At 49.2% G+C, this 20272-nt stretch overlaps 1 protein-coding gene across 2 annotated transcripts in view; it reads left to right on the top strand.

The window, feature by feature from the left end:
* Window positions 1–20272, top strand: part of LOC115087986 (ribonuclease H1-like) — a 103583-nt gene that overhangs the window by 47204 nt on the left and 36107 nt on the right. The window contains exon 4 of one of the 2 annotated variants that reach the window (XM_029595796.1): window positions 13816–13940. The exons of the other annotated variant lie outside the window; for it this stretch is intronic. Coding sequence (XP_029451656.1) covers window positions 13816–13940 — 125 coding nt within the window. The remainder of the gene's footprint in view (window positions 1–13815; window positions 13941–20272) is intronic. 2 annotated transcript variants of the gene reach the window in all.

Raw genomic sequence — 20272 nt, 5'->3', positions numbered from 1 at the left:
AACGCAAGTTTGATGGCTAACAGTTCTTTATCGCCAATGGAATAATTGCATTCCGCAGGTGAAAATTTCTTCGAAAAATAGGAACAAGGGTGGAATTTTCCGCCAGCATTGTTCTGACTCAAAACTGCTCCAACCCCCTCCGTAGAAGCATCTACCTCCACCGTGAACGGACGTCTAGGATCCAGGTGGCGGAGACAGGGTTGCCGCAGAAAAGCGTCCTTGAGAGTTTGGAATGCTTCAATCACTTCTACAGGCCAGGTTTTGATGTTTACCTCCTTACGTGTAAGTGCAGATAACGGTGCAGTCAGTTTAGAAAAATTCTTGATGAAATGACGATAATAGTTGGCGAAACCAAGAAAACGTTGGAGAGCTCTTAGCCCATTGGGTTGGGGCCATTCTTTTATACATTTCACTTTGGTCGGATCCATTTCGAACCCTTGTTTTGAAACAATATATCCTAGAAAAGGTAAGGACTCTGCTTCAAAGATGCATTTCTCCAGTTTGGCATATAATCTTTGTTCCCTTAAACGTTGTAGAACTTGCGTCACATGTTGGCGATGCGACTGTAGGTCCCTGGAAAAAATCAAAATATCATTGAAATAAACAATCACACAAATATATGTCTCGAAAAATCTCATTAATAAAGTGTTGAAAGACAGCAGGGGCATTAGTTAAACCAAAGGGCATAACTAGATATTCATAGTGTCCATCTCTGGTGTTGAATGCTGTTTTCCACTCGTCTCCCTCCCGAATCCGAACTAGATTATACGCCCCCTGCAGGTCCAATTTGGAGAATATTTGAGCTCCTTGCAGACTATCAAACAGTTCAGCAATAAGGCAGGGGATAACAATCCTTGATGGTGATAGCGTTGAGACCACGAAAGTCAATGCAAGGACGTAAAGTCCCATCCTTCTTTTCAACAAAGAAAAAACCAGCCCCCGCAGGAGAGGTGGATTGACGGATAAACCCCTTCTGTAGATTATCCTTTATCTGCCATGGAGACACGGGCGATGTCTGAATATATCCAGGACAAACTACCACGCGGTGGAGTGGATCCTGGAACCAATCGAATAGCGCAGTCGAATTCTCGATGCGGGGGTAAAATATCTGCGGCCTCCTTGGAAAAGACGTCTGTGAATTGTGCATATTGCGGGGGTAGCTTCTGTAGTACAGAAGTGCAGATGAGGCTAGAATTAGAAGTAGGTCTCTGTAAGCAAGTCCCATGGCATCCGGATCCCCATTGGGTAAGTTTTAAAGATGTCCAGTCGAATTGTGGATTGTGGCATTGTAGCCAGGAAATCCTGAGAACAACTGGGTGGATGGCTTTGCTGAGGACGTAGAAGGTGATTTGTTCGGTATGGTCGGGTGCAATGTGGCAGTTTATTGGTACTGTGTGATGTGTTATCTTCCCGGGTAATGGTTCCCCGTGGATAGAAGAGATCAACGGTGTGGAGCAGAGTTGAGTGGGAATCTGGAGTTGATCCACTAGTTCTTGTAATATGAATTCTCCCCCCGCACCAGAGTCTATTAAAGCCAAAGTGTTAAATTCATGTCCACTGATGTCCAGAGTGACTTGTACAGTGAGTGGGGGAGATGGGGAGATGAGACTTAGAGTGACTCCCCCTGAGCACCCTAGGCTTTGGAGTTTCCCGGCTGAATAGGGCATGTGGCAATACGATGGCCAGCTCCCCCACAAAGACAAAGGCCCGCCTTGTGACGTCTCAGACGTTCTTCGGGTGTTAGAGGTCCTCGGCCCAATTGCATGGGTTCGGCCACGGGTCCCTCAGGAACGGAGGATTCTCGTGAAGTAGTAGAAGTGAAAGGCGGAACATAAGGGGTAGCCGGGCGTCTCCGTGATCCTAGCGTCTCCCGGGCCCTTTCTTGTAGTCGTCGGTCGATCCTGGTAGCTATTTCAATTACTGCATTTAAGGAGGATGGAAGTTTGGAGAGTAACTGGATCAGTTGGTAAAATTGCTGGATCAACTGGATCAGTTGGTAAAATTGCTGGTGGAGTCCAAGGACAGTAGGTTGCCAGAAGACAGGAAATCGTCCAAGAAGGCCTTCCCTCCTAGAACTCATTTCCGGGACACTTGTCGATACAGGTCTAGCAGATACACAACACTGTCCGCTTCTAAGCGGGCTACGGGGGGGGGAACGGGGACTACCCGGCCTATGATGCCTTCTCCCTTCACTGGGGGACAGGCCTGCTGTATGCCTATCCTCCTCTGCTGCTCTTTCTTGCGGACGCTGCTGAAGCTTCAGCATGGCAGAGGGACCATGGTACTTGTGGCACCATCTTGGCCCCGACAGGTCTGGTTCTCACTTCGGCAGGACCTGTCTGTGCAGGCACCTATCCGACTGGAGATGGTGCTCAATCTCACCTCACAGAACCAGGGCACCTTGTGCCATCCAAACCACTGGGCACTAACCTTCACGGCTTGGATGTTGCACGCGTAGTCCTCCATCCTTTGCAGCTCTTGGACTGTCTTCCAGGTCCTGGTGGCATCTAGAAAGCCTTCCACCAGGAAGTACTACAGTTTAAAGTGGAAAAGATTTTCTATCTGGTGTGTTGGCCATGATTTGGACCCTTTCTCATGCCCCCTTCCCCGGCTGCTGGACTACCTGTGGCATCTGTCAGAATCTGGCCTTCAGGTCAGTCAGGGTGCACATCAGCGTGTACCATCAGGGTGTTGATGGCACGCCTATTTCAGTCCAACCTTTAGTGGGCTGCTTCATGTGGGCCCCCTCTTCGGCCTCTGGTTGGGTCTTGGGACCTCAGTGTTGTCCTGACGCAGCTCATGTGACCTCCTTTCGAGCCGCTGCAGTCCCGCGACCTGAAGTTCCTCACCTGGAAGGTCATTTTCCAGGTGGCTATCACTTTGGCTCATAGGGTAAGTGAGCTTCAGGCATTGGTGACGGAGGCACCATACACGAAGTTCTTACACTATCGTGTGGTCTTGCGTACGCATCCTAAGTTTCTGCCCAAGGTCATGACTAATTTTCACTTCAATCAGTCCATTTTACCCACCTTCTTTCCAAGACCTCATTCCCACCCGGGGGAACGGGCTCTTCTTACCTTTGACTATGCTAGCCAGCAGAGTGAAGGCTCACTATCTGTGCGGGCTATGGCGACATCGGTGGCTCATTTGTATGCGTCCCTGTCGTCGAGATCTGCCGAGCCGCAACCTGGAGTTCTCTTCACACGTTTGTGGCTCATTTATTGCTTGGATAAAGAGGGGCATCAGTACAGTGCCTTTGGTCAATCCGTTCTGCACAACCTGTTCCAGGCTTGAACCCAACTCTTTGTGCCTTTGAGAACCCAGACTGTCCCCTGCTATTCCAGAGTGCCGCAATTGTGTTGTGCCCATTGGCACCTTGTTCGGTCGCTGTTGGTCTTTCCTGTTTGCAGGGGCCATCTGGAGCTTGGTATTCACACACATGAGGACTACCATCCTGCTTGCCCTAGGAGAAAGTAAGTGCAGTTGCTTACCTGAAACAGGTGTTCTTCTAGGACAGCAAGATGTTAATCCTCAAGAATCCCACCTGCCTCCCCATGGAGTTGGGTTCTCCTTACAATTTGTTTTATTTTTTTGCTCGTATTTTTCTGTTACAAGACTGAAGGGGGACCTTGCGTGGATGCGCGGATAGTGGAATGCTGAGCATGCTCAGTGTGCTGGTCAAAGCTTCTAGAAACTTTGACAAAAGCTTTCCTTGCCGGGCTCCATCGGATGTCGCCCACATGAGAGGACTACCATGCTGCTGTCCTAGGAGAATACCTGTTACAGTAAGCAACTGCTCTTTTTCCCTGTGATGGAGGCCTTTCAAGAAAACTTTGGAAATTTTGCAGAATGGCTTGAAGAAAGGCTTGGCACTTAATTCCTTAAAGGTACAAGTAGCAGCTTTTGCCAGTTTCAGGGGTCAGGTGAATGGTGGATCTTTGACACTCATCCTGATGTGGCCTGTTTCCTGAAAGGAGTGAAACATCTTCATCCTTCTTTGTGGTTTCCAGTGCCCTTATGGAGTCTTAATTTGGTATTGGATTTCTTAGCGGGCCCTATGTTTGGACCGATGCGTAATCTGACCTTGCAGTTACCAACCTTGAAAACTGTTTCTTCTGACAATTTGTTCTCTACGTAGGGTTTCCGAACTGCAGGACATGTCTTGCTGGGAGCCATTCCTCCGGGTGACTGCAGGGACGGTACAGCTGCGTGTACTGTTCCTTTTCTACCGAAGGTGGTCACTGACTTTCATTTGAATCAAATCAATCTCCCTGCCATCTCTGGACAGAAAAAGATGCAGAGGAGTATAGTTTTGTTGCGACCCTTGGATGTCTAGAGACACACTGTCTGGTATCTGGAGGTTACTAAGCCTTTACGGAAGATGGGATTGCTTATTTGTCCTTCACGGTGGTACTAGGCAAGGAGAGTTGGCCTCATGGTCTACCATAACTCGCTGGATTAAGAAGTTAGTCATGGCTGCATACGTTGATGCTGGAAAGCCGTTACCTAGTCAGGTCAGGACTCATTCCACTAGGGCTCAGGCAGTGTCATGGGCAGAATTGAAATTGTCTCCTGTCGACACTTGCCGAGCTGTGACATGGTCAAGAACTCAATGGCAACCCTAGAATACTGTTTTAAATTGTAAATGATTTAATCACAATACACCTTCCTCCATTACATCCAACGAGTTTTGCGATAAAATTGCCACATACTTTAGGAATAAAACATAAGACATTTCAACAGAATTCATTTTAATACCCTCCCTCAAACGATTTGTACCTCTTCAGAATTCTCTCCAGTTAATGATAAAACTATTAAAATATTATCGAAATCAAAACCTTCAAACAGTCCTTTCAACCCTTGTTCAGGTTTTCTACTCAGAGACTTAAAAGATCATCTTGCTCCTGCCATTACAAATTTCGAAAATGCCTCCTTATCACAAGACATATTTCCAGACTCTTTAAAACAAACATCTATTCTTCCAATCCCTAAAAGAAAAATCAAGACCCTACAGATTTAACCAACTACCGACCAATCGCTTCATTACCATCCATTGCAAAAATTATAAAATCTGCAGTACTGCATCAGATATCTGAATATATTGAAGAGAACAATATTTTGCATAACAAGCATGGTTTTAGAAAGGGTCATAGCACAGAATCTTTACTTATATCATCATTTGACACTATTAGAGGCTTTGATTCCAACTCCAATTACATACTGGTACTACTTGATATCTCTGCTGCATTTGATACGCTAAATCATGACATTTTAATCTCCATCCTGTCGCAGATTGGCATTACAGTGGTTTTCTTCTTTTCTAACAAATCGTAAACAAAGAATCATGATAGGTCATTATCATTCTGACTGGTACTCCACTAAGACAGGTGTACCGCAAGGCTCTGCACTTTCAGCTACAATGTTCAATCTTTATCTATTGCCTCTTTGCCGTCTCCTTGCTGGTTTAGATCTCAATTTTAAAATATACGCAGATGATATACAGTTCATGATACCTTTTATAGACTCTTGGACCAAAACTTTCTCTTTATTACAATTATACCTTTCAACAATAAAAACATGGCTTTCTCATAATAGGTTAAATATAAATACAAACAAAACAGAGCTAATTTTCTTATCAACTGTACCTGACTCAATACACCAGCCACCATCAACTTTTACCTTTGAGAACCAAATCATCAACATAAAACCTTATGCAAAAAACCTGGGAATCATTGATTCCAGGCTTGTAATGTCTGATCATATATCTGAAATTGTAAAAAAAAATCTTTCTACAAAATTTATATGCTAAAAAAGCTCAAATCACTACTCCTTCTGAACAACTTTAGATTGATTACTCAGGCATTAATTTTATCATCTTTAGACTATTGTAACTCATACCTTGGTCTACCTCAATCTACGATACAACCTTTACAACTAATACAAAATGCAACTGCCCAAATGCTTTGTAATGTATCCTGGAGAGATCATATCACACCTACACTACAATATTTACACTGGCTTCTAATTTCATATCGCATAACATATAAAATTCTGTCTACTGTACAATACTAACGCCATCTGGTTATGCTTATTATTGAGAATCTACAGACCAACCAGACAACTCCGCTCTCTTGATAAATGTATCCTAGAAGTTCCGTCAAGATCAGTTAGTTTATCCTTAACGCACAAACGTGCCTTTTCTGTGGCTGGTCCAACATTGTGGAACTCACTCCCTGACCATATTCGATTAACGTCTAATCGTAGAGAATTTAAGAAACTTATTAAAGACTCACCTTTTTACCTGCGCATATAACCTATATTAAGATTTATCACAGTATTTTATATGTTACCTTATCAAATAGACAATGTTTTATTTTAAAATGTTTGTAGTTTATGTATGTATTTTTAATTATGTGTGTGTGACTATGTAAACCGCCTAGACGGATAGATCCCGTCCCCATTGTGCGGTATATAAAACTTTTAAATAAATAATCGTCTTGATGTGCAGGCCGGGAAGGAAGCAACCTTTGCACTTGTGGCTTTGTCTGGACTGTGGGCAACTTCCTGCCCTATTCGGGAGTAACTTGGGTACATCCCACTTGTTCTGGATTCATCTGACTGAAAGCTAAGAAATGAGAACTTACTACTTGCCTGATAATTTCCTTTTCTTTAGGACAGTCAGATGAATCCAGCTTCCCTCCCTTGGCTGCCGTATTGTGGTCCTCCTGCGTGGCCATGTGTCTCAGGGATTACTGTTAGTCCAGTCCCTAAACTAGTGTTAATACATTCTTGTCTGAACTCGGTGTTGGCTGAGTATTGAAAAGGTTCTATTTAATCAAGTTTTGCTAGTCTGTCCACAGTTGCTTTTGAAGAGAATACTGACAGGCTGATGTCACTGCTGGGTTATAAATACTGTGTCGTCAGTTTGCTCCATCTCAGTCTGTTGGTAGAGATGCATAACCCACTTGTTCTGGATTCATCTGACTGTCCTAAAGAAAAGGAAACTATCAGGTAAGTAGTAATTTCTCATTCATGCAACCCTCGCAGGTCATGGCAATAAGCCACGAGCAAAGTTTTCCTAATGCGCCCACAACTGCATCCCTTGTGCGCCTGATGCAGTATTCAAATGAGAATAAAATCAGAGCTGCATAGAAATGGGCACCCTGCCAGAGAAATGAGTGTTTCTGGTGCTCAAATGTTTATTGCATCAGGCGCATGGGTGTCTAAATTGTGCATGCCTTACAAAAGTGTACTTTTTTCAGGTTAAATTGTTGAAAATGCATTTTGAAAGCCATGCAGGTTATATAAAGGGTGCAGGGAGGCAAAGCCTGAATTTACTACTGCGCTGGTTTCTCTGATCAAGCAAATAAAATATAATTTTCTTTCCCTTGAAGATATAGATAAGTGGTATCAAGGCAAACAAACTGTGATTGGTTAAATATTTAGCTTTTGAGGATACCAATCCTGACCTTTTCCTCATGCTGCATACTTTCTTCAGTCACATTTTTAAACCTTCTCTTTTTAAATTAGTTACAAGAATGCAAAGTGGAGAAAAATATATAAATGCTGTAAAATGTATACATTGACTTGACCAGGGAAACTGGAGAAGTGGTAAATATACTAAGGAGGAGTTCAAATTTCACAACATAGAACTATATTTTAAAATGTTTTATGAGCCCTTGACTGTGAACTAACTTTACTCCACCTCCAGAATAATTTCACCATGTAAAAAAAAAGCGCATCGGGCATGTAGCCTTTGGGTTCACTTTCCCTCATCGGGCAGTAATAGCTAATGTCTTCATTTACATGAAATTTAAATGCAATGGGCGCTATCCACTACGTTAGGGTGTGCGTTTTTTGATGCACTAATCATGCTGCATCGGACGCTATTAATGGGTGCACAAAATGCGTGCTCAATCAAGAGTAAAACCGTCCGCTAGGCTGGACACATTTTATTACACTGGCCTGCTAGTTTGGGAGTCCCCATGTGTGTGTTGTCCTGCTAGTTCAAAGAGAAAGCATAATTGCTCTCCTGTAATGGGTGTTCCCTGTACGTACCAGGATCAGTCCAGGACACCTGGGTTGTGACTCCGCACCAGTAGATGGAGACAGACTAAAACTTGTGGGCGGAGCCATATATGCCCCTGTGCCAGTCACAGCCCCTCAGTCTTACTCTGTCTCCAGTAGGTGGTGCAGGTGCAGTCACAGCCTCTGCCTGCACTGATTCTGGTAGTTAGTCAGGTTTTCTGGAATTTTTCCTTTTCATTTTGGTTTTTGGAAATTTCTTTTTCTTCTAAGTAAAGAAGAATTGGCCTTTTTTCATCTGAAGAAAGAAGACTCCCTCGTCCTGAGAGCCTCCCAGGGGGGTTGGGAGGTTCTGAGGGGACCATCCCCCCCTGGTAGAGGCCGCTGCTGAGGGTCGAGGACCCGGCCCTTGCTGGCAGCAGCGCTGGGGGTGACACCGGGGAGCCCAGTTCACTCACCCCCGCTGGAGCAGGCAGGTCAGGACCAGGGACAGCGTCCAAGCGGCAATCGCAAGTAGTAAAAAAAAAAAAAAAAAAAAAAAAGTCTTGTTTTGCGGCTTCCTCGCCGGCTCTCCGTCCGTCGCGGCTTCGTTCCGGGGGGTGTTGATTTTTAGTGGTGATCCCTTCTGGGCACTTGCCGGTCGCGTGGGGGATGCCGGCTCGCCGTCCTTCGCGGCTTCGTTCCGTGGGGGGTTTGAATTTTAGCGGAGATCCCTGGGCTCTTGCCGGTCGCATGGGGGATGCCGCGTGGAGCCTCCTGCCGCGCACGCCTGTATGGGGCGGTCCGAGTCAGGTCAGGGTACCTTGGTTTCGGCCAGCGTCGGGGCCGCCTTGCGACGAGCAGGCAGGGATAGTGCTGCTGTTCCGTTCGCGCTGAGCGCTGGAACGGCGGCCATTTTAGGTGCAGTTAGTCAAGACCACGAGACAGGTCTTAGCAAATGGAGGTCTCCCGGTGTTTTCCCGCAGCAGCGAGCCCCCGGGGGGGCCTCCCCGGGATGGAGGGGCTGCTTCTCCGGTTGAGGCCAGTGCGGAGGGGGCCTCCTCTGCTTTGGTTTTCGCGTTCCTTTTACAGACGGTCCTGAAGGGCAAAAGATCTAGGCAGCAGAGGGGAAAGCTGGGAAAGGATCTGGGAAGCCCTCCGATCCTCCAAAGCAGTAATGTCCGGTGCGGGGCAGACCACAGGAGACTGACTCCGGAGCCCTCCGACCCTCCAAAGCAGAAGTGCCCGGTGCGGGGCAGACCGAAGGAGACGGACTCCGGGTCCTCCTGTTCGGAGGACGCAGCCCCGGCTGGGGGGGCGCTGATGAGCCGGAGGTAGAGGGGTCAGGCCTGCCAGGTACCAGCACAGGTACAGCAGTGGATGGAGCTGACCCCAGAGTAGTCCGCTCGTTCCGGAGGGAGGCGTTGGCTCCCCTTATTCGGGCCATCCTGCAGGAATTGGGGGTGGAGGCCCCACAGGTGGAGTCTAGACCGGGAGCCAGGATGGATCCGGTCTTGTCGAGCTCACCGGCCCAGCAGTGGCCTTCCCGTTCCTCTTTTCGGCTGCGGATACATTTTTCCGGGAAGGGGATTTCCCGGAGCTGGACCCGAAAGTGAGTAAGGCCATGGACAAGTTGTGGACAGGTTGTATCTATTGCCAGAAGATACCCTGGAGCTTCTTCGGGTTCCCAGGGTGGATGCAGCGGTGTCAGCGGTACCTGAAAGTTCAACGATCCCGGTTCCAGGAGCGACCGCTCTCACGGATATCTAGGATAGGAGGAGGGAACTCCAGCTGCAGCAAGTGTTTTCAGGTGTCGGCCTTGATTTGTAGTAGCTTGCGCGGCGTGCTGGGTTCCGGTGGGCCCAGGTGCTCCAGGCCATCGCGGATCGGTCGGAGGAGAAGGCGCGGCAGGCGGATCGCCGCAGATGCTCTGTATGACTTGCTCCGGACGGCCGCCAGAGCTATGATCTCGCCAGGGTCAGCGAGGCGCCTCCGGCAATCGTATAGGTCTTCCTCCTCCCGTACCCCGCAGTGGCAGCAGCAGTCATTTCGGGGGAAGCGCTTCGGAAGACAAGGGGGAGCCTTGGCGATCACAGGGGCCAAGTCTTCGCAATGAAAGGTGGTCGGCCCATCTCCCACCGCGGCCTCAGCTCGCCGTTCCCAACGTCGGGGTGCGGTTGATGTCATTTTACGGGAGATGGACCGGTGTAACGTCGGACCAGTGGGTCCTCAACGTGATAAGACACGGCTACGCGTTAGATTTTGCTCGCACCCCAGGGGACAAGTTCCTTGTCTCGTCCTGCAAGGCCCCCGAAAAGAAGGCGGCGGGGCTAGACACCATCCGACGCTTAGAAGGCTTGGGAGCTATTTCCCCCGTCCTGGTCAGCCAATATGGCAAGGGCCGTTACTCCATTTACTTCATCGTCCCAAAGAAAGGCGGCAAGTCCGGGCCAATTCTGGATCTCATGTCTTCGCGTTCCTCACTTCGAACTGGAGACGATTCGTTCAGTCATCGCTGCGGTACGGCCCGGCGAGTTCCTAGCCTCCCTGGACCTCACGGAGGCGTATCTTCACATAGGCATTCAGCCGTCGTTTCAACACTTCCTCAGGTTCTGCATTCTAGGACGGCATTACCAGTTTAGAGCGCTCCCGTTTGGGCTTGCGACGGCCCCCCGTACATTCACAAAGGTGATGGTCGTGGTGGCGGCGCAGCTGTGCAGGGAAGGTCTCCTGGCCCATCCGTACCTGGACGATTGGTTGGTTCGGGCGAAGTCCGAGGATCAGTGTCGGGTGGCAGTGGCCAGGGTCCTACATCTTCTGCAGTCCCTAGGATGGGTGGTCAACTTCCGCAAGAGTCATCTGACACCCATGCAGACCTTGGAATATCTGGGAGCTGTTTTTCGACACGAAGCAGGGCAAGGTGTTCCTGTCGCACGACCGGGTGTGCATACTGCAAGCCCAAGTTCGGCGCTTATTGTCTCTCCGCCAACCGCGGGTCTACGACTACCTTGCGGTCCTAGGGTCTATGTCTTCAACGCTGGCGCTGCTTCCCTGGGCGTTCGCTCATCTGCGACCATTAGTCATCCTTACTATCCCGCTGGAAGCCGGTCTCGGAGGAATTCCATCTACCGCTTCTTCGAGCGGGCCATGCGAGGTCCAGCCTGCTCTGGTGGCTGGATCCCAGTCATCTGTCCTCTGGAGTCTCTCTTCTGGTGCCCAATTGGACAGTGGTGACCACGGATGCCAGCCTCTCCGGTTGGGGAGCGGTCTGCCTGGGGAGCTCGGTCCAAGGCCTATGGGCAGTGTCGCAAGCCCAGTGGTCTATCAATCGCCTAGAGACCAGAGCGGTCCATCTGGCCCTGCAAACCTTCCTACCGTTGCGGCGGGGAAAGGCAGTCCGAGTGCTATCAGACAATGCGACCACCGTGGCATACGTCAACCGCCAGGGCGGGACCAGGAGCCCCCAGGTGGCGGAGGAGGCTCAGCGCTTGATGGCCTGATCGGAGCTACATCTCAGCAACGTAGCAGCATCTCACATTGCAGGAGTCGACAACGTTCAGGCGGATTTCTCAGCCGTCATCGCCTGGATCCCGGAGAGTGGGAGCTGGGGGACGAGGCGTTTCTTCTCATTTGCGAAACGTGGAGTGTGCCCCACATGGATCTGATGGCCACGTGGCACAACGCGAAGGCCCCGCGGTTTTACAGACAACGGCGAGAACGGGGGGCGGAAGGCGTCGATGCGGTGGATACACGTAGAGCAGCACATCCGGCTTCCCTGGCCGGATGTGCTGCTCTACGTGTTTCCCCTGTGGCCGATCGGCAAGATTCTACGGCGCATAGAGTTGCACCCGGCCAACTTGATCTTGTTAGCACCGGAGTGGCCGCGCCGGCCAACTTGATCTTGTTAGCACCGGAGTGGCCACGCCGGCCGTGGTTCGCAGACCTCGTCCAGCTGGCTGTAGCGGCACCCCTTCGGCTCCAAGGAATGGCCGGCTTGCTCCATCGGGGCCCCGTCTGGAGGATGCGGATCACTTCGGTCTCGCGGCATGGGTTTTGAGAGGAATCGGCTGAAAAGAAAAGGTTACTCGGATGCAGTGGTAGCCACGCTGCTGCGTTCCAGGAAGCAGTCGACGTCTCTGGCTTATGTCCGTGTCTGGGTGGTCTTTGAGGACTGGTGTGGGCAGCGTGGGGTGGACCCCACTTCGGCTTCAGTTTCCGGCATTCTGGCGTTCCTCCAGGCAGGTCTGGCCAATGGTCTGGCGTGCAGTTCTCTACGGGTCCAAGTGGCGGCGCTTGGTTGTTTGCGAGGTAAGGTCCGTGGTACGTCCCTGGCTCTTCACCCGGATATTTCTCGTTTCCTTCGGGGTGCTAAGCACCTTCGCCCCCCATTACGTCTCCCTTGTCCGTCTTGGAACCTCATTTGGGTTTTTTCCGCTCTATGCGCAGCGCCGTTTGAGCCCTTGAAACGCGCAACTCTTAAGGATCTCTCTTTAGAAACGGCGTTCTTGGTGGCGATTGCCTCGGCACGGCGGGTTTCCGAGTTACAGGCCCTGTCCTGTTGGGAACCTTTCTTGCGTATTTCCGGTTCCGGAGTGTCTTTGCGGACGGTTCCTTCCTTTCTACCGAAAGTGGTGTCGTTTTTTCACATGAATCAATCGGTGGAGCTGCCCGCTTTTGCGGGCGGGGAGTCCTCTGTTCCAGAAGCGAGGGAATTACGGAAGCTTGACGTGCGGAGATCCCTTCTTCGATACCGGGAGGACGTGCGGAGATCCCTTCTTCGATACCTGGAGGTTACTAAGCCGTTTTCGGGTTACGGATCATCTGTTTGTTCTGTTCTCTGATCCAAAGACAGGAGCCGCAGCGTCACGCACGACGATCGCCTGTTGGCTCAAGGAGGCCATTGGTTCGGCGTCCTTGGTGCGGGGAAAACCGCTTCCTGTGGGGCTGCGGGCTCACTCGCCTCGATCTCAAGCGGCATCTTGGGCGGAAGCTTCTCAGTGTCGCCTCAAGAGATTTGCAGGGCGGTCACCTGGAAGTCGTTGCATACCTTTAGCAGGCATTGCTGGTTGGATGTCCGGGCTACCGATTCCGGGGGTTTTGGAGAGAGGGTACTCCGAGCGGGACTCTCTGCTTCCCACCCTCAGTAGGTTTGCTCTGGTACATCCCAGGTGTCCTGGACTGATCCTGGTACGTACAGGGAAAGGAAAATTAGTTTCTTACCTGATAATTTTCGTTCCTGTAGTACCAAGGATCAGTCCAGGATCCCGCCCGCAGTGCTGCGCTGAAGTAATGGAGAGTCCGCTCTTTGTTCTGAATTAATCTGTTCCGCTTGTTTAGCTCTCTCGGTTGGAGAGTCCGTTTCCAGGAGGGGTGTTTCTATCCCCGTTCTATTAGCGGTTTATAGCTAGTTTTGGTGCTCTGGTTGTGTTCTACTTTGACATTCGTATGACTGAGGGGCTGTGACTGGCACAGGGGCATATATGGCTCCGCCCACAAGTTTTAGTCTGTCTCCATCTACTGGTGCGGAGTCACAACCCAGGTGTCCTGGACTGATCCTTGGTACTACAGGAACGAAAATTATCAGGTAAGAAACTAATTTTCCTTTCTCTATAGGAGAGCAGGATAAATCAGCCACAAAATCCTCCCTTTCTCTCCTTAGAGTTAATTAGCAAGGAGACTGGCATCATGGCAGCTGTGCAAGAATGAATATCCATGCATGTCAATACTCTCCACATGCCTTCTGGATGTTCTGAGAAACTATCTTTATTTTCTGATATGTTCTCGTACCTAACCACAATATTTTTTACATAGGTATGACAAAATGGGTTCATAAATGGAATGCCAATGATTGGAGACTGAGCACAGGTGAAAAAGTGATGAACAAAAAGAACTTCAAAAAACTGGAGAAACTGTCCAAGGGCATGGATAGTAGATGGGTAAGTACTTCTGACAGAAGTTTACCTAACAGTCAGGCCAATACAGAGCGGTGCGCTCGGCTGAGCACACAGTTAGCCCCCGTTTGGACCCGTGTGTTTGACGTGTTATTACAGTAAGGGGTATTCCTGAACATACCCAGATCAGTCTAGAAAAGTGGGTTGTGTATCCCTACCAGCAGGTGGCGTCAACAATTAGAACTTTGGGCAGTGCTACATAATGAGTGCCACCTGCAGTCACTCAGTATTTTTCTGACTCCAGCGGGTGGTACAGATGCTCACCTGCAGTCTTTAGTTACATTTTTTATTCAGTTACTTTGAATTTAATTTTTCCCGTTGATAGCAGGGCTGAATTAGCCATGCTGTCATGGGAACTGTCCAGGCCCAGGAGGCGGAGCTTCTGAGTAGAATACAGAGCTTTGCTCTGTGCAGCTGCACGTGCCTTCCCGCACAGAAAAACTCTCCTCAGTCTGTGTTTTCCGCACTTGGGAGCGCACGCGGAGCTAGTTTAAATATAAAAAAAACAGAAGAAAATGTCCCAAAACCGGCTCCAAGGCTTCCAGGGTTCAAACCCTGCGGTTGCGGCAGAATCATGTCCATCACCGATGGACATGATAGCTGTTACCATTGCCTGGGGCCGAATAAACAGGCCACATGCAAGCACTGCGGCAGGATGTCCCCAGACGATAGGGTGCCCATAAGATTCAGGCCCTGAGGGAAGCGCAATTGGGGTCCCATGCCCCACATTCGGAGGCGCCCTCGTCACGGGTCCCAAGAAGCACAAGTCCCCCATGGTAAAAAGAGCAGCATCCGTGGAACCCTTCACCTCCAGGACTGGTGGATCGGAGTTGGGAGATAAAGCCCGGAGTCAAGGCCTTCATAGCCACGACTCGACGAGGCATAGATTACAGCGGCGATCGCCGAGGCCAAGAGGAGCAGGGGATTCCAGCACATCATCGGCGTCTAAGCCATTGTGGCATGAGTCAGGGACCTGACCGAAGCAATCCACCCCCATCGACGCCTAAATCGGCGCACTCTGACGCATCGCCGTCAAAGGAATCTGCGTCAAGACACAACACTGCGTATGAAATCGAAGCCAGTGCATAGAGCGTGGATGGCGCCACAGAAGGACTCTGAGCTGACGCAAGAAGTATCGGCGTCGACGCCGAAAGTGTCGACGCAGGGAACGTCCACATCAATGCAGGAGCCCCCCAAATCAACGCAGAAAGCGTAGAGTTTGGCGCAAGGAGTGTTGGCTCCGATGCAACGACTGATACCAATGGCACATGTCCCCTCACCAACACCACATCCGTCAAAATCGACGCATGGAAAGTCTCAACAGGCACACTTAATGCCTACATCGCAAACAACTCCACCACACACCTCAAAGCAGATATTGAGAGGGGTAACCCACTCAGTGAGTGAGAAAAGACACAGTCATAAAATAACAAAACCCACAGGCAGCGGCCTACAGTCTTCAACATTCTCGGAGAGAGGAGGGGGTTCTTATCTCGCACCCTCCCCCCACGAGACTCCATAGCTCCCGGTTCTCGAACCAATCCTTGTTCCTCAGAAGTGAGACACACACATCAGGACCGCAATTGGAAGGGGACTATGTAAGACTTAGTCCTCATCCTCCTCCCCGAGTCAACATTCATCAAGATCTCCAAGAATGGGGTGAATCACCCCCGCCACCAGTCAAGAAACGGAGGAAAACAGGTGTAAGTGGGGAAGACCCATTGCTCCTTCATGGGGATACACATGGCAAACAGAGGATGCCACCACAAACCAAGGAGGCAAATTCCATCATCCCCCTATGAGTACTGGGCCACCTTCACCTCAACAGGGGTCATCACCTGAGAGTACAGAACCATTCTCCACAGGGACAGTCACCACAAACAACTAGAAACTCAGAGCAGGAACACTCCCCGGTAGGGACAGACTCGGATTCCCCTCCATCACCCGCATCAACAGGGTACCCCTTTGATCCTCCAGAGGATACGCCTGAACCTTACTCGCCTCTGGAAGACCTATCATATCCCAAGTTCCTGGACAAGATGGGAAAGTTTCTTAACCTACAGGTCCAAAAATTACAGGACCCTCGAGCGGAAACACTCTGCCTTCTTAAGATATTTGACGTCCTGGCTGAGCCCACCTCCTTACCATCCCACAATGTATTGAATTCTGTCCTTGAAAAATCCTGGGAGACGCCATGTACTATCCCACCGGTCTCCAAAAAGACAGACCTCAAATTTCGAATGCTGAAGTCTAAATTCTATTCTACAACACAACTGCCCCACTCTTCGTTGGTTGTGGAATCTGCAGTGCAGCAAGCCAAGCGATCTAGACTGTATGTGTCAGTGAATCCTGGATGAGTTCGGGAAGAGGGCATATCAATCATCTATGCTGTCCTTCAGAATTTGTCAACACCAATTCTACCTAGTCCAATATCTGTATGAGAATCTGCAGACCTTGAAGGCAGCTTTACCTGCTCCGGAGACACCGGCCGTAATTCAGCCGATACAAGACCTCAAGGAGGGCATTCGACATCTTCTCTGGACGGTGTACGAGTCGTTTGAGTCAACTCATACATCTGCATCGGCCATTGCCTCCAGTCGAATGGCCTGGCTCCAGCGCCATTAGAGAAGAGCGTCTAGCGAACATACCATGCAAGGGCGACAATCTTTTTTGGGGACAAGTTCCAAGAAACGGTTGAAAATTTGAAAGACCAGGCAATAGCTGTCCAGTCTGACACATTTCTCATCCTTTGCCACACAACGGAGAGATTACTCTGCCAACCACACACAGCAATACCAACAGGTTTTTTTTTTTCTACTCCGTTCAACCCACCACAAAGGACAGCACTACCACCTCTTCAGGCGACGAGGGGCAGGGCAAGACAGCAGAGAACACCAGCACAACAGCCTCAGCAGACAGCCAAACCTGCCTCATCTTTTTAATACATCCGCCATCATCACTACCACTGCATCCTCCGGGGAGGATCACCTTATGCCTTCCATGTTGGGAGACCATAACTTACAGACCTATGGGTTCTAGAAATTGTAAGACATGGATATCAGCTTTGTTTCTGCAAAAACCCAATCTACCACACCTAATTCCCAATCTAATTCCAGGTCACCAGAAGCAATTAACACAGGAAATTTCATCCCTACTTTAACGAGCGATCCAGCGGATTCCTATACATGATCGACACAAGGGTTTTTATTCACCTTATTTCCTGATTCCCCAGAAAACGGGGACAAGGACCAACTTTGGATCTGCGGAAGCTGAACAAACACCTAATCAAGGAAAAGTTCAAAATGGTCTCCCTGAAGACCATATTACCACTTCTACAACCCAAGGACTGGATGTGTTCAATAGATCTAAAGGATGCTTACACACACATCCCTATCCACCACTCTTCGTGGTGGTACCTCTCTTTCCAGTTTCAGGAACGACACTTCCAATACAGAGTACTACCCTTTGGCCTCTCGTCAGCCCCCAGGGTCTTCACCAAGTGCGTGGCAGTGGTGGTGGCACATCTTCGCCAGAAGAGCATCAAAATCTTTCCTTATCTGGATGACTGGCTCATAGTAGTGTTTTAGGAGTCCCTCAAAGAATACCTACACCAAACGTTACACTGCCTACAATGTTTGGGATTCATGGTAAACTATCAAAAATCCAATATGGTACTGATGCAATCTCTTCAATTCATTGGGGCGCGTCTGGATACCCTCCGCACCAGAGCTTTTTTACCGATAGAGCGGAGACTAGAGATGCAACGACTCTTCCGCTCCACCTGGTTGCTCAAGCAACCCTCAGCGCGACAGATCCTCATAATCCTGGGTCACATGGCGGCAGCCATTCATACAGTTCCGAACACAGACTCCAGATGCGTCGACTACAATGGGGTCTCAAGGGGCAGTGGAAACACTTGCATGCATTAACGATTAGAGTATGACTGACTCAATCCATGCTGCAAGATATAACGTGGTGGCTCCAGCCAAAAATACTCAAAAGGGAGCATTGTTCACGATTCTCTCCCCCCCCCCCCAAATATAGTTCTTACCACCGATGCCTCTCGCAAGGATTGGGGAGCTCATTTGGACCATCTGCAAACCCAAGGACTCTGGTCCCCAGAAGAAAGGAATCTACAAATCAATCTACAATCTACTCAAACTCAGAGTGATAAAGAATGCTCTCCAAACATTCCTTCCGCACTTAAGAGGCCAGCGAGTCATGGTCTGTACTACATCAACAAACAAGGAGGGTCCGGTTCATGGTCCTTCTGCAAGGAAACCTTACAGATTCTGGAACATGCGTCACATCATTCCATCCACCTTCAAGCAACGTATCTACCGGGAGCCATCAACATTGAAGCCGACCATCTGAGTCGTATATTCTACCCTCACGAATGGTCACTCAATCTGCAAGTAGCAGATACGCTGTTCGAACAATGGGGACAACCAACGATCGACCTCTTTGCGACAGAACTCAATGCGAAAATCCCTCGCTTTTGTTCAGGCTGGACCAGCACTCGTCAAACGTCTCAAGATGCGTTTCTCCTTCCATGGACAGAACCTCTGTATGCGTTTCCTCCAGTACCCCTTGTTACAAGAACATTGCAAAAGTGCATAAGTGACGCAGCACGGTTAATTCTGATAGCGTCAGCATGGCCACGTCAACCGTGGTATACCCACCTCTTGCACCTATCAATAGCGCTACCAGATCGCAGGGATCTCTTGACGCAGGAACAAGGAACATTGCTCCATCCAATGCACAAATCACTACACTTGACAGCATGGAGATTGAGCGACTTCTCTTGACGGAACAGGGAATATCCGTTTCCGCGCAAACTATACTTCTCGCCTCAAGAAAATCATCAGCACGAAGGAATTACAGCTTCAAATAGAAGAGAATTTCATCCTGGTGTTCTGCAAAGGGAATACCTCCATTAGACTGTTCACCAGAAATACTGTTGGACTATCTTCACTCATTATACACTACGGGACTGGTGACTTCTTCGATCAGAGTACATCTCAGTGCGATAGCCTATTACCGGCCGTATAGAGGACAACCCATCTCTGTCCAACCCTTTATCTCCTGTTTTCTAAAGGGCCTAACTCACCTCCGGCCTCCAATTTCCAAGCCGCCAGTACCATGGAATCTTAATGTTGTACTGGAACAGCTAATAGTAGCCCCCTTTGAACCAATGGAGCACACATTAAATATCTTATGTGGAAAGTAGTATTTCTCATTGCCTTAACATTCGCACACAGTCAGTGAACTGCAGGCTCTGGTACACTACAGCCCATATATGCAATTCTACCATAACAAGGTGGTACTTCGCACACACCCTTCTTTCCTTCCGAAAGTGGTCAGCCACTTCCACTTGAACCAATCAATCGAATTACCCACATTCTTTCCCAAGCCTCACCAAAATGATAGAGAGAGATTACTGCACACATTGGACTGCAAAAGAGCACTAGCATATTTATAAATGAAGAACGCATTCTGAGAGCCTCTCAATTATTTGTCTTTCAACCCGAACCCTCCCGATTTCCGGTAGCAAAACGTACCATATCTAGCTGGATAACCCGATGCATTCAATTCTGTTACACAAAGCATAACTTAACCTTGCTTTCACAACCTAATGCACATCAAGTGAGGGCAGTATCGGCCTCCCTGGCCCATCTGACATGTGGCAGGATGAATTAGCCATCTGTACATACGTTCACATCTCACTACTGTCGATGCTAAACTCGGACGAGTTATTCTGCAAACTATGTCCACCTGAAACTTTGACTATCCACAAATTTACATCACGCATAATATCTTACTAAATACCGGTGTGCGTGATCGGGAGCTTAGGACTCCCATGACAGCATGGCTAATTCAGCCCTGCTATCAACGGGGGAAAAAGCAAGTTTGCTTACCGTAAACGGTGTTTCCGTAGATAGCAGGATGAATTAGCCATGCTGACCCACCCACCTCCCTGGATAGTCAACTACTTACGTGTATACACTACTAAATCACAGACTGAGGAGAGACTCGTTTTCTGCGTGGGAAGGCACGTGCAGCCGCACAGAGCAGAGCTCTATATTCCTCTCAGAAGCTCTGCCTCCTGGGCCTGATGGACAGTTCCCATGACAGCATGGCTAATTCATCCTGCTATCTACGGAAACACCGTTTATGGTAAGCAAACTTGCTTTTTTGGTTTATGGTCGCTTCCTGGTGCTCCTTCGTGGGCCATCCCTCAGTAGAAGCCAGGGAATTGGATATTCCTGTCAGGGTTTCGCCCACCACAGTTCGGAGTCTGACAAACAGAGGCTCCT

Source organism: Rhinatrema bivittatum, chromosome 3 (assembly GCF_901001135.1).
Source record: "Rhinatrema bivittatum chromosome 3, aRhiBiv1.1, whole genome shotgun sequence".
NCBI lineage: Eukaryota > Metazoa > Chordata > Amphibia > Gymnophiona > Rhinatrematidae > Rhinatrema > Rhinatrema bivittatum.
This window is presented reverse-complemented; position numbering and strand designations above follow the sequence as displayed.